The following is a 15,989-nucleotide window of genomic DNA, read 5'->3' on the forward strand; positions in this document are numbered from 1 at the left end:
AGCATCTGGCTACGGTGGCGACTAGCAGCCAAACCTCCCCCTTCATAGGTGGAACTGGGGCTGCCGCCCTCCCCCGGCAGTGCTGGCGGCCGTGGCGGTAAGTGCTGTAGCTGCTGCTGCTGCTGCTGCCAATAGTGGGCCCCTTCTTCCCTCCCCACGGCAATCACAGCTTTGCGTCCAAGGCGCGATCTTCCTTCCCCTCTCCTCGCCACAAGCTACACCTCGTCAGCCAAACCACATCGTGAAGCGGTCTCTTCAACTGCGAACGCGAATGCCCGGGTCTTAGCAATATGCAGCAATGCCCCCTGTCGTAGCTGCTATGCCCCTGCTAGAGCTGCTGCCGGGGCTGAGGACGGCGAAGATAACGCATTGCCAAGTTCAGTACGATGCAGTACGGCATCGGCCTCTCGGTACCTCTGCTTATAGAGATTTTCACTTGGCTGCACGCGGATGTGCGTTCGTTGCCCTGGCAGGTGATCGCCGCCACCGCCGCCGCCGCCGCTCTGGCGCATCCGGCACCGTCACCTCCGCTGCAGCCGCTACCTGGCGCCGTGAGACCACCTTGCCGTACCGCTGGCAATCATTGGCGACATAGCATCGCCGCCAAAGCCGCCATGGCCGCTACCGCTATCACCTTAACGACTTGATGGTGATGCTGGTGTACCCGGCTGCTCAACCACCCACCCCGAACCCCTCCTACCTTTGCAAGGCTGGAGATGCCCTTCATGCTCGCCTGCACCTTGGCGTACAATCCGCTGTCCTGCAAATACGAACAAGTGTACGGCAGCGTACGAATAGTAGTGGTAAAGTCACTAAACCGCTGTCACCCCGCTTACGACTCTGTCACGTGCTGTCTGGCAAGGCTCGGCACTAGCTTCGGCGACTGCTTTCCCTAAGGGCCCCTACACCAGCTCTTCTGGCTCCACCCCAGTCCTTTCCAAACCCTACCTCGCGCCGCCGCAGCACTGCCAAACCCGGCCTCCCCCCGATGGCACATCACCACCTCCCCAGACACGGCCATTATTCCTCACATCCCCCTCCTCTCCGCTACAAAAACGATCCCCCACTCGCCTGCAACATGAGCTTCTCCACTGCCTTGTGGAGCGCGGCGAGGCTGCTGGAGTGGGTCTGGGCGTGAGCGCCACTCAGCATCCTGCTGCTCATGTGCGAGGGCCGGTCGGCGGCGGCTCCCACGTAGCCGGCGCAGCTGGTGTGGGAGTTTGCCGGCACCTGAGCGCCAGTCATCTGGATGGTGCCGCTCCCGCCGCCCAGGAACGCCGGAGTCGGCCGTGTGATGTCCTCCTCGAAGCTGGGGCGCTGGCCGCTGCTGCCGCCCATCATGTCCGGCAGCCGTATTAGCAACGACGGCGGCAAGCCGCCGGGCGGGAAGCCCGGTGCCGCGAGCCGGGACAGCGCCGCCGGTGGTTGTGCGGGTGCCAGGCCTAGGCTGGCGGCAAGGGTGACGGCGGCGGGGCTGCCGGAACCGGTGCCGCCGCCGCCGGAGGTGACGGCCGTTGCGCCGGTAGCGGCTGCGCCGCCATTACCCACCGGGACCGGGGTTGATGCCGCGGACAGTTGCCGCTGCTGTGCCGTACTGCCGGGACCCTGGAGCAGTATGGATGACGTCACTGACATCTGGCTGGTGACGGGGCTGTCGCTCTGCATGCGGGTGTAACCGGACGCCATGTCACCACCGCCGCCGTTGCCACCACAGCCGCCGCCGCCGCCACCTCCGTCGCCCTCCAAAGCACTGTACTGCAATGACGTCACGTCCTCTTCCTCAATGTTCTCCGGGACACTTTCCTCCGGAAGCAAGCCCCCGGAGAGCGGCGGACGCATCAGCGGCGACTTGCGAGTGCCGCCACTGCCACCGCCAGCGGGAGTGATGCCCTCGCGCTTCATGGCTGGCATTGATGCGTGGCGGTTCGGTGGCCTCCTGTGGTGGCCTGGCTGGTGGTTGAGCCGAATAGCAACACGGGAGACACCGTTACCGGGCGCGGACGCATCCACTGCAACGGCGGCAGCGGTGGCTGCCCGTGCGACGGGCCCATAAGGCCCCTGCGGGTGCGCCGCCGCCGCCGTCGGCTGTTCCCCTGCCGTCGGGGTCCCTTGTGCCGAAGATGACAGCGCATCCGGCGACCGAGGCTCCATCCCCATGTTCGCCATTGTGAGCGACCGAATCGCCCGGCGCGCACGAGCCCGCTCCAGGAGGTCGTCCTCCATGTCCGATGGAGTTTGCCGTACAGTGAACGACGACTCGGCACTTGGTGGCTCCCGGCCAGGACCGCCGTCCGCAAACAGCTCCGAGACCGTTGCGAAGCCGGCGGAGCCAGTTGGTGTCAGCCGATTGTGCGCTGGCCCTTTGCTCCTTCCAATGAAGCTGGCAGACCCCTTATCGACGCTGGCCGGAGGGGTACCGCCGGCGGAGCTACTGCAGGCGCCACTCAAGGCTGCTGACGCCGTCCAAGCCCCCGTGGCCCCAACCCGCGGATTCTCGGGTGACGGTGCCGGCAGGTCAGAGAATTGCGGCACCGTACTACCAAACGCCTCCGCTGCCACGGAGCTGGCGCCGGCGTTGCCGCCCGAGTCTACCTCCCCCTGCACGGCACCCCGCAACCGCTGCTGGCTGTGACGCGAGCTGCTGCCGCATGTCGCGACGGAAGTGGCAGAGACTGGCCCAACGGTGGCAGCGCCTGCGGCAGCAGCGGTGCCGTCAATCGCAGTGCTGTTCCAGCTGCCGCTCAAGCGCTCCGAAGCCGTCGCCGCTACGCGCAACCGGGAGTGGCGGACCGGCATCGCCGCCCCGAGGGAAGTTCTGGGTCGTTCCACCGGCGCCGCGGCCGTCCACACCTGCTCAGATGCCGCACCAACAGGCTGCTGGATGCTGCCCTGAAAACTCCGTACAGCAGATTCGCGTTCTGGGGCAGCAGCAGTGGCTGCACCGCTCGTACCCGAGCCCGCCGCTGCTCCCGATGAAACGCCCGCGCTAGCGGCGTTCACTGCGGCGATAGATGAGGGTGAGGCGGCGCAGGGGGAGGCAGCAGAGGGGGAGGAGATGCCACCGCCGCCGCCGGGTACAGTCCGTGAGGACAGGCCCCCCTGATCATCTCCGGCCGTCCATTGCAAACCGTTGCGCTGGTGTAAGCTGGATGCGGACACTGCCAGCCAGTGGCCCCGTGGGGCATCGGTTGTTGGGCTGGTTATGGTCGCGGACGGAGCGGCGGCGGCGGCGAGGCCGCTGCTGCCGCTGGGCTGCACCACCAGAGACCCCGCAGAAGGCGGCTGTGATAGCGGGGCAGTGCTGGGGCTACGCGGCGGGGGACAAGGACAGTCCGCCGGTGAGGAGAATCCACCGGCGGCGGCGCCGGCGGCGGCTCCGCTGCCACCAGTTGCCCCACCGGCACTCAGAGCCTGCTGTGCGATGGCGGCGGCCGTAGCCGTGGGTGTTCCGTTCTGTCCGTTCTGTCCCGAGGAGACCAGAAACGTGACGGAATGACTGGACGTGGGGCCGTCGTGGAGCGGAGGACATTGCTGCTGCTGCTGCTGCTGCAGTATCTGCTGGGAATGTCTGAGACTGGGAGCCTGGCTGGCGGATGCTTCGACGCCTCCTGTGCTGCGCAAGAGGCGGCTGGCCGAGGCTCTGGAAATGACCGCAGACTCGGCGCCGATGGCGGCGTCCTCCAGCTCCGTGGGCAGGCCGCCCTGCGTGGAGCCCGTCCGCCGGGGCAGTAGCTGCGCGCTGCGCTCTGAGGCCTCGCGGGAGGCGCGAGCCGCGGCCAGCTTTCCTGGCATTGAAATGAAGACATTGTCGACACTGATGCCTGTGTGTGGGGCAAAGTTAGCGTAAAGTGAACCCGGCAAGGCAAGGCTTGCTGCGACGTCGGCAGTACAGACATAGCGGCAGTAGAAACGTGATGCTGGTGCGCCAGGCTTTGCGCGGAGGCAACGAAAACGGAAAGTGCTAACGTCGCAACTCCGATATCATGCGTGCCTCACCATTGGGAGTGGGCGGAGCACCTACGGAGGTCCTGAAAGTTGATATGTGAGCCGGCGTTACTGTTCCCACGACGGAAGAGCCGGATGGGGCTGGCGGCTGCCCACCGGCACTGGTCTTGTCGTTCACATCCTTCGGAGGTCCCCTGTATAACGATGACTCCCGTGTCAGGAATTAATATCCCCTTGTTCCATGTCGTTCACACAGACTGACTTCAATAAACAACAGGTTTTTGCGGTATCGTTGGGGCAGCATGCGAACGTCGCCATAACTTCCGCTAAGATACCCCTTTTTAAGCCCACAGCTTACCTTCTTTCCGCTGATTTGCTTTCTTGAACTACGGTAAGGGATTTACTGCTGATGCACCCTATCTTGGTGTATACAAGCTAGTGCCACCTGTTTTTCCCAATTCGTAGTCCTGAGTTTACGGTAAAAAAAGGTGTGACAGTAGGACGTAATAAACAGAATTGATACTATTCTATTAAAGCTGCGGAAAGCATTGCTGGAAAATCACTGCGTCCTGGCAAACATCCCATTTCCTCGTAATGCCACAAGTGCACATGCGACATGAGCGGCTTACGAACGAAGTGACTATACCGAATTCCGTCTAGAGAAGGAAAGACGAAGTCACCCGTGGTACGACATATTCGCCCTGACCTGTGCTGCTAAATACAAAAAACGCGTTAATTGCGATCTACTTACGAGCTGAGAGTGTATTTACACTGCTTGGCATTTCTTATACCTGTATTTTTACGAGCAGCCAGACATTATCCTAACGGACTGTTTTAAATGCTGCGTAATATAAGCTATATGTTAGTGTCAAGTTCTGGACGCTGGCAGCCATGTGAAGGCTCACTATTCAGTGTAGCCTGCAAAACATAACTGCTTGACGGGAGCGGCGATCGGCGTCCCTTCAAGCAGTGGACCTTTATTTATATAAGTGATCAGAGTTACGTGGCTCAGTGCAGCTCTTGCACCGTAATCGCACAGCCATTGTCGTTCACGGGATCGGCACCGACCTACAGCCCATCTGCTGGCCTATCACCTGGGCTTGGAGTGACCCTTGTGGCGCTGAAAGGTAACAGACAGTGTTGCCCATCATCTCTCTGAACCCTTTCTACGGAGCTGGCCCCATCCATACCGCTCCGACCTATCCCAAGCGGCGGAAGTGAAACTCCCACGCACAAGGCGCCGCATGCTATCTGCAAACCGTGTACCATGTGGGAAGCCCCACGAGTCAGCGCCTGACGCACGCTGCCCGCTGCGATTTTCTTGCACTCCAACCCACTCCTCCTCCAGCCAATCATCGCACTCATAATAACACAATGCAGCTGGAAGGGATTTGTCTCCTGATTCCTCGGCCCAACCCCCTCCTCCTCCTTCTCCTCCTCCCTCCGGATGCCGTTCAAGCTCAGGGTCCTTGAACTACCCCCTTCGGAAAAGGTTGCTAGCTCTCCAGTCCCCTTGCGTAGTCGCCCCCATTCTCCGCGCACCCACCCCCCACCAACACACACGCGCATCCACGACCTCCCATGTGACTTCACCCCGTCATCCTCTAGCCCAGGTTGCGGGTAAACCACCTTTGCCCCTAACGTGGCGGCAGCCCGACCCACATGCAAAGGACCGACCCACGGGCCACCGGAGCCTACGGAACCACCACGGCTGGGGCCTCCGACGGGGACGACGCGTTACCGCCACAGCTGCCAGCTTACCCCCAGGATAACGGTGGAGCCCTCTCTCCCCCCGCCCTGTCCTCCTCCGCCTTTCAGCAGCAGCAGACCCAGCTAGCCACGTGGAGCGGGCCCACAGGAGGGGGCCTTATGCACCAGGCTGCCATCCCCGAGCACCGAGTACGCAAATTCCACAAGCTGCTGCAGGAATCTGTGGTAGGCTGGGGGGGCCTGGGGGGGTCGGGCTGGAGTGGGTTGTATTTGCACCAGATGGTGCTTCTGAGTAGTAGTTAGAGATCATGGCCCGATGGCGACTGATATTCCATTCTGTGTGCTCCCGGGTCCAGCTGCGGCGCGCGTAACAACGCAGTCCCAGGCTCATGCTCAACCTCCCTCCCTCCCCTTCCTCCCCTCCCTCCCTCAACTGAACTTGCTCCTCTCCCAACCCCATTTCGCAGGTGGACCTGGACGCCCTTCGCGAGCTCTCCTGGAGTGGGGTGCCTCTGGTGTTGCGGCCGCAAGTCTGGAGGCTCCTGTGCGGCTACCTGCCACCGGCAAAGTGAGTGTGACCGGTGGGTGGTCTTTGGGTTTGTCGTGGTCGTCGCCATTGTGCTGGTTGTTCTGTTTAGCTTCTCCTGCTGCTTGCTACCTCCCTCCATCGCCACCACATCTCCCCCACCCCCTCCCTCTCTTCTCCCCTTCCCGCCTGCCCGGGGGAGTTTCTTCGCCTCTGCAGGAGCCGTCAGTCGCAGACTCTGGAGCGGCGGAGGCGGGAGTACGCGGATATGGTCCCCGAGTACTACGACATACCGCATGAGGAACGAAGTGAAGACGAGGTGGCCGCCTACCGCCAGGTACACCCCCTAACCAGGGAGTGGGGGTGTGGGGGTGATCATATGCAAGACACGCACAACCCCCCGGTAGGAGGGAGGGAGGGAGGGAGGGGCCTCCGACTGCACATGCAAGAGCAAGGGCCCCCGATTGCACCGGTGACCTGAAGCCAGCGCCACTTCAATGTCCCTCTGTTCATCTGTTGAGAATAGATTACCGGTCCGGCCTTGGGTCGACCAGGGGCTTTCCTGTGTTCGAGGTTGCGCCCCCTTCCTCCATCTACTCATCTACATGTCCCCCCACGGGGCCCTCTCGCTGCGTCGGCCGCCGGTCCGGCCGCAGGTGTTGGTGGACGTCCCCCGCACCGCCCCCAACGTGCCCTTCTTCCACGAACCCATCATCCAGGAGTCCTTGCAGCGGCTGCTGTACATCTGGGGGATACGGTACGGAAAGGGCAGTGTGGGGCAGTGCTGGTTTTTTCCCTTGGGGAGGGCAGGGACGGGGAGGGCTGGGAAATGAGAAGATCCTGCTCCACGACCCGGGACCTTTCCATTAATGTCGCTCAGCAGTAGCAGCACCAGCAGCAGCGGTGTTTGTTTTTTACTAACCTCCTATTACTCCCCCTCGGCACCCACACCTGATGTTGCGGGTGGGATGCTCTTGGCGTGTGCTTGTGTATGATGTGTGAAACAGGGGGGTGTATCTTCGCCCGTGGCAGCTACCCTGCGAAACCCTGCCTTTCCCCGGTATTTCGGGGCACCCTCATCCAGTCACCCTAGTCAACTTCTCAGTGGATCGCTCAGGTTCCGCACCCACCATCCAACGGAATCTGCCGGGTCGACAGTGGCCCAACTCCATTCCTGGTCGGCTCGCAGGTTAACTTTATCCCAGGTCACCACCGTCCATCAACTAGGGGCGCAATGCCTCCCACCATCGGAAGGACTTTTGACCCTAATGGGTATCGATCCCGGGATCTCCCGGGGGTAATGGTCGCGCCTTACCAGTAGTGCCAAACCCTAGTATGTATGTATGCGTACCCCGGGGAGGTGAATGTGGTTAGTCAGCCCCACTCCACCTAACCCTGCCTTCATGCAAATGTGTGCGCGTGAACATGCCATCGCCCTGTCACCGCACTCGCGGGACAACTTCAACCCCTTTTTAAGCGCCGTCCTCCCTTTTTGACGTTCTAAAGTAATAAGTGCCGCCCAATGCCGATGCCCTCACACCTCCTGTAGAGTGAACCGGTTCGCCTTTCCCCTTTCAGGGCTCCTTCCCGTCCCGCCCAGCCGGGGGCTACTAAACCCCCCTGGACCGGCCCCCCTCTCCTCCCCCCATGCAGCCACCCGGCCAGTGGCTACGTCCAGGGTATGAACGATCTGGTGACTCCCTTCCTAGCGGTGTTTCTGTCGGAGCACCTGCCTGGGCCCATGGAGAGCTGGTCGGCGGAGGCACTAAACCAGGTAGGCGGTAAGGCGTGAGACTGTGCTGGGGTGAGCCGGCAAGCGGTGCGGTGGAGTCGGTGGAGCCCCGCTGCTGGACATGGGTGACCAAAGCGAACAGAGATGAACTCCACCGGCAGCTGAGAGATGTTTACTTCACCGGTGGTGTACCACCGCGCAATCCGCCCTGCCCTGTCGCACACTCCGCGGCCCCGCTACACTCTGCGCTCGCAGACGATTATGTTGGCCGTCGAGGCGGATTGCTACTGGTGCCTGTGCAAGCTGGTTGAGGGCATCCAGGACCACTACACGTACGCACAGCCAGGTATCCAACGGGCTGTGTTCCGCATCAAGGAGCTCGTCAGGTGCGACGGCAGTGAAATGTGGATGGCAGGAGTTGAAAGAACTGGCGCCAGGCAGGGGTGGTTAGGGACCCACATCGCTTGTTGGGGTGCATGCTTGCGTATTGTGTAGAGTCTTCACTCAGCCGCGCATTCCTTTGCGCAAAACCACATTTTTCCTGGGGTCCTGTCAGGGCGCGATCGTGTATGTCTCGAGCCATCTTGCAGCTTCATCGCCACCATAGCTCTTGTCCACGGCAGGTTGTCTGCCCCTTATCCCCGCTTCCCTCAGGCGCTGCCAGTCAGACGTGTCCGAGCACCTTGAGACTGAGGCGGTGGACTTCATTCAGTTTGCTCTGCGCTGGGTCAACTGCCTGCTAGTGCGGGAATTGCCCTTCTGTCTGGCCATACGGCTGTGGGACACGTATTTGGCGGAAGGGACAGGCTTCAGCGAGTTTCTGGTGCGGCGCTGGAGAGGAAGGGAGGGGCTGGAAAAGGGGAAAGGTTGACGTCGCAGGTTATGGTATCCGTGGTGGAGAATAATCCGCGCGGCGCCCTGTGCGGAGTGCTCAGAATTTACAGGGTTAGGTTTCGCACCCGGCTGTGGGCTCTGGTGGAAGCGAGTCGTTTTCTTGGCCCTGCCCGGCTATAGCCGTGTCCTAGGCCAGTTGGAGGAGTGCCGTTGAGGTCGGGACTCATGACGATATCTGAAAGGCATGTATTCTTTGCAACGAATTTTCAGGGTTCCTGAGGACTGTGGGTTTTTATTCCTGCGGACTGACTTCCTGCCAGGTGCACAGACCACCATTCCTTCCCCGCCCTGCTCCTTTTCTACCGCCCGCTATTCCCTCTTACAGATCTACCTCTCCGCCGCCTTTTTGCTAAGCTGGAAGGACCGGCTTACCCAGTTGGAGTTCCAAGACCTCATCCTCTTCCTTCAGCGGTTGCCTACCGCCGAGTGGACGGAGGCGCAACTGGAACGCGTATTGTCGGAGGCTTTCATCTTGCGCAGCTCTTACAGTGATGCGCAGAGTCATTTGCGGCTAGGATGATGGAAGTTGGCAAGGGAATGTTCGCAATGCAATCTCCATGTGAAGCACTGTAGGCACAACAGATCTTAGGATCGTGTTTGAAATGGCTCGCGGATGGTTACTTTGACCCCGTTTACCTTTCAACTGATTTGTGCATGTGCTATAGTGCATTGCCCGAAGCAAACTGGTTAATGGAACCAACAAGAGTCTACCAGCGATTTGTGACGCTGATACTCCTAATAGCATGCCGACTAGCAGTGATGTCTGTATCCGTTAATAATACTGTGTAAACAGGATGCCCCCTAGAGACGCATCCCAGCACCATAGAAGCGGACGCGGTGAAAGGCCAACTCAGCTGGCCGACGTTGTCTCAATGTAAGGAGAACTTGCACTGTACGACATTTTCCCGTACCGTGCTGGTCGGGAATGGCAACCTCCCAACACCGCATCCACACCGCTTCTTACCCTAACTTGTGATACTCATTTTGGTTCGCAGCATATAATCCTTACAACAGCATTGCTCGAGTACTCCGCCACTACCATCCTGACCGCATTTGCCCTGTTCACTCGCCTTTTCAGTCCGGGGTGAAAATGTCACCAGTCAGACCCCCTAAGATAGATAGCACTCGACCTCAACGTGAGGAAAAAGAATGTGTCATTGCTATGTGGCTGCATTTCATCTACATGAGCGCCATCATCCTACAATCCAAGGGCCCACACGCAAGATTACCACCGGGGGATCGGGAGTTCCAATGGGTCCTACTGGCAAACCTTAAATCCTCCTTCACTTCATCCACTCATCCACTCCACACCGCCGACAGTCATGTAACTACGCCGCCTTGATAATCAGCTTCCATCCCACAACGCCCTCGTCTAGGCGCACAACCCCTGTTTCACGCATCTCCTTGGCGAAACCTGCTTACGACTTGGCGGCAATGTTCTGGCTAAGCCAATCCAGGCCTTCGTACAAGCCCTCGCCTGATGTGGCGCACGTGCTCTGGATGTACCTGCAGTTGCAAAAGGGACAAGGCAGACACGATTAACACACGGTTATGGCCAGGGCACGCCCCGCCATTCAAATACCTTCCCCATAATAATTCGACACCCTTTGGCGAATTAGGAAAAACGAACATCAGCCCGGTACACTTGAAGCGAGGCGTTCGACCAACATTCATAAGGCGAAGCAAAGCTCAATTCACTTCATCACATACATACACAGGACTATGACAAACTAAGAAGCTACGTACCAGCACTTGTGACGCAGCCCATGCAGACCAAGTTTCTCAGTGATCTCCGCAGCGTTCATCGCGTTAGGCAGGTCCTGCTTGTTCGCAAACACCAGCAGCACAGCATCCCGAAGCTCATCCTGCAGGAGGTAATAGACAAATCCATCACGAGATGCGGCTGGGGGTTGCGAACAGTTTTGGCACAATCATGTCAACAACCAGGTCCATACCTCGTTCAGCATGCGATGAAGCTCATCCTTTGCTTCACCAACACGCTCGCGATCATTGCTATCGATCACAAAGATAAGGCCCTGCGTGTTCTGGAAGTAGTGCCTCCAAAGTGGGCGGATCTGCGACCATGTGGCAAGCGGTCAAGCCCTGCCGTCTTTCACCTCACACATACGGTGCGTTACCTTATCCTGGCCACCGACATCCCAGACGGTAAAGCTAATGTTCTTGTATTCCACCGTCTCCACATTGAAGCCTGCAAGTGGGCACAGCTGAGTCGGTGCTCGGCGACCGCTTGCTACGGGTGATCTCCCAAACCTCACCAATTGTGGGGATAGTCGTCACAATTTCGCCCAGCTTCAGCTTGTAGAGGATGGTTGTCTTACCAGCAGCATCCAGACCAACCTGCGCGACCACCGCTGCTCAGGCAAATCCACAGTCGACCGGAAAGCCGCGGGACGCACCATCAGGATGCGCATCTCCTTCTTGCCGAAGAGCCGGCTCAGTGCCTTCGAAATGATCAGGCCCATCTTTGCCGATGATGTTAAAGAAGGGTATTAGGCTATGGACGCCCGCTGGGGGCCAAAAAAGAAGGTCGCAGAAAGAGGACCAAACTTTAAGTAATCTTGGCCTAAATGAAACAAAAGTAGGTTTTATGTAATTTATCGTCCACAGTGCAGGCTGTGTGACGTGTATATGTTGCAAGCAGCTTCTATTTGACGCTGTGTCCTGCCTTCTCCTTGTCCAAATGCTCGGCCCATGACTCCAGGACGGGTCCTCGGATAACAGGCGCGCAAACCGTGTGCAACCCCGTCTCTAAACCCGGATAGCAATCATTACAACTATGCTCGCAACACGCAAAGTGTCACAAATGCTGGCAGGGCGTTGTAACTTGTCTGCGGACCCAAACCAGTTAGTAGCCTCGAGCCGTTTAGCCGTTTCGAGGCAATCCTGTGAGAGGAAGCAAAAACACCTTTGCAAACTATTTATTTCTTATCTTACAAATCTCAGGTGGACGGACAAGCTGAAAGCACCATGCGCTGCAGGGGTGTTGCGCTCCAGAATTTGAAGTGCTTTCAATTTCATGTTGCGAATACGCTTCTGCTATTTATGCTGAGGCTCAAGCGTGGGATTTGTGCCCGTTATTCGGGCTCCATTGGTTTCGACGTTTTCAGTTTAGGCCTAAGGTTGTAGTCAGCCGCATTCATGCTGGATTGGACATCTAGCCCTCTTCTGCTTGTTCGTGACTATATTCGAACCTGCTAATCACCGTGAAGTGACATGCACGGGAGTGTGTGCTTCAAGCTAATCGCCAGGTTCAAGCTCATACGACAGGTGCCGCGATCCAGGTCGCTTGCCTAGGAACCACGGAGGTGCCCATTAACCTAACATGCGGAAAACCAGCGACTGCATCACGTTAGAAAGTCCATGCCTGGAACACAGCACAGCCCATGACGCAGGTGACCAGGTAGCATCACGGGATTAGGGTTTAAAGTGACGGGCAGCTCATAGGCATAGCGATGACGGCAACACGCAAATGGCGTACCCAGATCGCGGCACATTTTCATGCTTAATCTTGTTTAGGTCCACTGAGCAACTCATCCCACAGCCGCCGCAATTGAAGATAAGCACATATCACACGGCACAGGCATCAGACAGATACGCGACGCACCAACCAATACCAAATCCGCCAAACCAGACTATAAACCAGCGCCGAGTCCCGGACCGGCACCAGCAACGCTGCACTTTATTTCTATCGACTTCATTGAAGAACAACACAAAAGCTTTCGCCAGTCATTATTAAGGCTTGTATATCATTCCACAATCATTTCCGTACGCAGGTGAGTCCAACAACGGTGTACGGGCGCCTAGGTGGGGATGACACCATTCATCGCACCCCTAACAATCCACCTCCTCCAAGACGCAGATGTTAAAGCCCAAAGCTCTTGGTTCGCTTAACCAAGCGATCAGCACCGGCACGCCGCAGCTGTGCGTGTGGCTGAGCAGCACGGACAGTCGCATGATGCAGAGGGACACAAGAAACCCAAAACACGGAGAAAGTCGCAAGCCCCCCACCAACTCAATTGTAGATGGAAGTGAGTATTTGCTCCGCAGAAAGGAGGACAGAATGAACGTACACGGTCACATACCCAGACCAGGCCGCGGATTGCACACACCGTTGTTCATGTCTTCGGTGATGGAAACCTATAATGCGGTGGACCCGGCCCACTGCCCGGCCACAATGCAGAAATACATGACGGAGTATCGAGCATGAGTCACCATGACCATGAATTTAGGATATGCTTTAGGACTTGCAACATGCAAAAAGGTATGCACCCTGTTGTTGCAACAAACCGACAGCCAACTCAACCTGACCCACACATAGAAAAGCCACAACTCCAATTCACTACTTCACCACCGAACACGCTAAACCGTTATTCTGACGCGCAGCAGCGCGGTATCTGCGAACCGTCATTTATCTGTACAAGGTGGGCACGGGCTTAAACAATTACTGCATGGGGGCTCCAGAAGAGCAGTCCACAAACTAAGGCGCCTGCGGTCTACGAGGAACGCGTGGGGCCACTTGTGCACCAGACCCGATTTCGCCTGCTGCGCTGGGTTACCTTTCTAAATGAATGCCTACCCCAACCCGGCCGCTCCCCACAACAGCAGCAATTGGCAACAGAGCAAAACACTCAGAACACGCGTACATGCGCCAAGAAACAGCCGACCGACCGTCATAATCAAGCCGACGACGGCAGCGCCCAGGGTGGTAACTCTGAAACCCAACAATTGTTGCTCACACGTACAGGATGGGGGTCTCAAAAGGCGTCATTGAGATTAAGTCCTGCAATATCCAATATCAAGTGCGATGAATCCCCCTCTATAGGCCTTGACACTGCTCCATCTATGCATCAATTCGCTTTACACAGGTTCTATCTGTCTACCTGCCTATCCTAATGACAAAATATAAGGCGAGAATGTATATGTTTGCTAAGATACAGGCTTGTTTATGCCGCCATCAAGGGAAGAGGTCGTCGCAAAGCTGCTCCCTATGCCCAGCCGTAAATGCCACGCATAGCGGAGGTGGTAACGACGAAGTTGATGCGTCAAGCAGGTACGGAACTGCGGCAACCTAGACAAGCTTGAGTCAACTGTATTGTTGCGGCATATGGCGTAGGCATTCCTAACTATATACCCTCAACGCCAATGGCAGCGCTCGACACCCCATGGGCGAGTGCCAGCAACGTCGCAACCTAACATTCACCATCGTGCCTCCAAGTCAAGTTGCCTCACTAACAATTGGTGCACTCTTTAGGTACTCGTGGTGAACGTGCGCGCTAGGGCGCCTGTTTCCTCGTTGTTGCCTCGCTGGCGCCTCAGAGCAACTACCACTGTCGACATTGGCGTAATAACCAGACCAGGCGAGACCATGCGTGTGGCTCACACGGCTGAAATCCCACTTGCCCGTCCTCAGCCAGCCTACCTAGCCTACCTATGCACCATCCACAATGTGCTCTACAACAATAACACATTCGGGTCCCCCAAGAGATGCATTACGAGGCGCATCAACCTCAAGCCTGAGGGGCTAAAGCAAGGCTCCCCCAACCCTCGGGGGGCCTTCCCGAACCAGGGAATCTCAAGAGCCCTACTACTGGACAACCACGGGCGCCGGCACTTCCGCCGGCATGGAAGATTCGGACGCAAAACGCTCTGCCTCCATATGGTCATCTGGGTCCAGATCTCCGGTTCCACGGCTGGACGTGCTGTCGCTCTTATGGCCACTGCTGGCTGGCCGATCCAGCACACCGCTAGCACCATCAGCCAGGGCAAAGCCTACGGCCAACCGCTTGTGCGATTTAAGAGACTTCATAGATCTTTCGCTGGCTTTGCAACTAAGAATGCCGTTACTTGTGGCTTTCCGCCCGATAGCCTGATAGGGGACACAGGGGTAGGACAGGGCGGGGCAAGGGATGGGGGAACCCTTGTCAACCGGCATGCGAGGGGGACGGGCATTACATGTAGCCTGGCGCCGAGCTGGCGGCCCATGGGTCGGTGGATCTGGATCTGGGATCTGATGCGGCTACATGTGCGGGTAATGTGTTAATGCCCGTGAAAGAATGCGCCCTGCAGATGCCGCCCTCAACCCTAAGATCTACTACTCCTTAGGCTCCTACTGGCATCCGAAGTGTCTCACCAGCAAGGGGTTGGTTTCTTTGGTGAGTTCAAACTGCTCCCGGAGTGGGTCGGGGCCCTGGTCCTCCTCCTCCGCGTCGTCGGGGTAATCGTCCTCTTTCGCAGTGGGATTCACAGTCGCTGCGGCCAGCGGCGGCAAGATTAACTCGAGGTTTGAACTGGGGTCGCTGTTGCGACGCCGTACTCCAATGCTCCGATTTAAGCTCCGGCTAGACTTGAATGTTATCGGTGACTGCGGAAATAGTTGTGAGGGCAGCAGGGCAAAGCGTAGGTTACGCAGGAATGTTTGAGTGCACGGAAAAAAGTCGTGAGGGAAATTAAGGAAGAGAGATCAGTACTCAGTGTACTGGCGCGTCTCCTGTTTGAAAGACAACCAAAGGAGCAAGCCAGTTGCAGGTTAAGAGGGCCGGGACAGGGAATTAGCAGGAATGAAGCTGCAAGCCAATCCATCCCCGTCCCGTCGTGCTCCTCAATATCTGTCCGATCCGAAGTACCCTGAATTTCCATCCATTATGTTCGCACCGGCGTCATATCATCAGGCGAGCGAGCTGAGAAGCGGGCTCGGAAGGCCGCTCGTGCGGGGTTGTCAGACTCAGCACTGACGGGGCGATCCGGTTCTACTGGGCAACCAGCTTCGGCGGTGACGGGGGCCTCTGGCTCTATGCTGGCTGGACGTTCGGGCATGGCATCTTGCTCTAAACATTGCGATTCCTCAATATCCATGGCTGTTGCGGTCTTTTGATTGGGGGCCTTGGGCTCCGACGCCCACAACTTTGTGTCGCTCGCCGGGGAGACAGCGCCGTATCCGTCCTTCGCTCCAGCGACATCCACCATAATGACGTCATCTTTATTTCCTTTTCCCATTACCGAGGTAGCCTCGCTTTCAGGCAGAGCAGGGGCCGCGGCCTGCAGAAATAGGGCAGGCGTCTATTGACTTACCGAATTTGGGGCAGCAACGCGGGTAATAATTACAGCCCCAATCGTATATAGAATTTAAATTACCCAGAACAACCTTACAGTCCAACCTACCAA

At 57.9% G+C, this 15,989-nt stretch overlaps 3 protein-coding genes across 3 annotated transcripts; 1 reads left to right on the forward strand and 2 right to left on the reverse strand.

The window, feature by feature from the left end:
• Positions 1 to 5,814: 5,814 nt before the first annotated feature.
• On the forward strand, positions 5,815 to 9,393 carry VOLCADRAFT_80112 (uncharacterized protein; the record flags this gene model as incomplete). The annotated part of the gene is made up of 8 exons (XM_002948144.1): positions 5,815 to 5,880; positions 6,123 to 6,223; positions 6,401 to 6,518; positions 6,838 to 6,938; positions 7,835 to 7,955; positions 8,169 to 8,299; positions 8,568 to 8,736; positions 9,133 to 9,393. 8 exons carry the CDS (start codon positions 5,815 to 5,817, stop codon positions 9,325 to 9,327), a joined length of 1,002 nt encoding a protein of 333 aa, XP_002948190.1. The 3' UTR covers positions 9,328 to 9,393.
• A 172-nt stretch (positions 9,394 to 9,565) lies between these two features.
• arf2 (small Arf-related GTPase) lies at positions 9,566 to 11,464 on the reverse strand. Its single transcript, XM_002948286.1, has 6 exons — positions 11,225 to 11,464; positions 11,084 to 11,165; positions 10,946 to 11,016; positions 10,763 to 10,882; positions 10,554 to 10,672; positions 9,566 to 10,313 (listed from the first exon to the last, which is right to left on the reverse strand). Exons 1-6 carry the CDS (start codon positions 11,288 to 11,290, stop codon positions 10,226 to 10,228), a joined length of 546 nt encoding a protein of 181 aa, XP_002948332.1. The 5' UTR covers positions 11,291 to 11,464; the 3' UTR covers positions 9,566 to 10,225.
• A 2,948-nt stretch (positions 11,465 to 14,412) lies between these two features.
• Positions 14,413 to 15,791, reverse strand: VOLCADRAFT_88573 (uncharacterized protein; the record flags this gene model as incomplete). Its single annotated transcript, XM_002948287.1, has 3 exons — positions 14,413 to 14,694; positions 14,959 to 15,189; positions 15,480 to 15,791. 3 exons carry the CDS (start codon positions 15,789 to 15,791, stop codon positions 14,413 to 14,415), a joined length of 825 nt encoding a protein of 274 aa, XP_002948333.1.
• Positions 15,792 to 15,989: the final 198 nt, after the last annotated feature.

This window comes from Volvox carteri (assembly GCF_000143455.1).
Source record: "Volvox carteri f. nagariensis unplaced genomic scaffold VOLCAscaffold_9, whole genome shotgun sequence".
Taxonomy (NCBI): Eukaryota; Viridiplantae; Chlorophyta; class Chlorophyceae; order Chlamydomonadales; family Volvocaceae; genus Volvox; species Volvox carteri.

Bases quoted from the DNA above. Each gene is read 5' to 3' on its own strand.
- arf2 (XM_002948286.1), bottom strand. From the start codon at position 11,290: ATGGGCCTGATCATTTCGAAGGCACTGAGCCGGCTCTTCGGCAAGAAG. The intron at 11,017-11,083 runs GTGAGGTTTGGG...GCCCACTTGCAG, and splicing joins GACGACTATCCCCACAATTG to GCTTCAATGTGGAGACGGTG. The intron at 10,883-10,945 runs GTAACGCACCGT...ACATGGTCGCAG, and splicing joins ATGTCGGTGGCCAGGATAAG to ATCCGCCCACTTTGGAGGCA.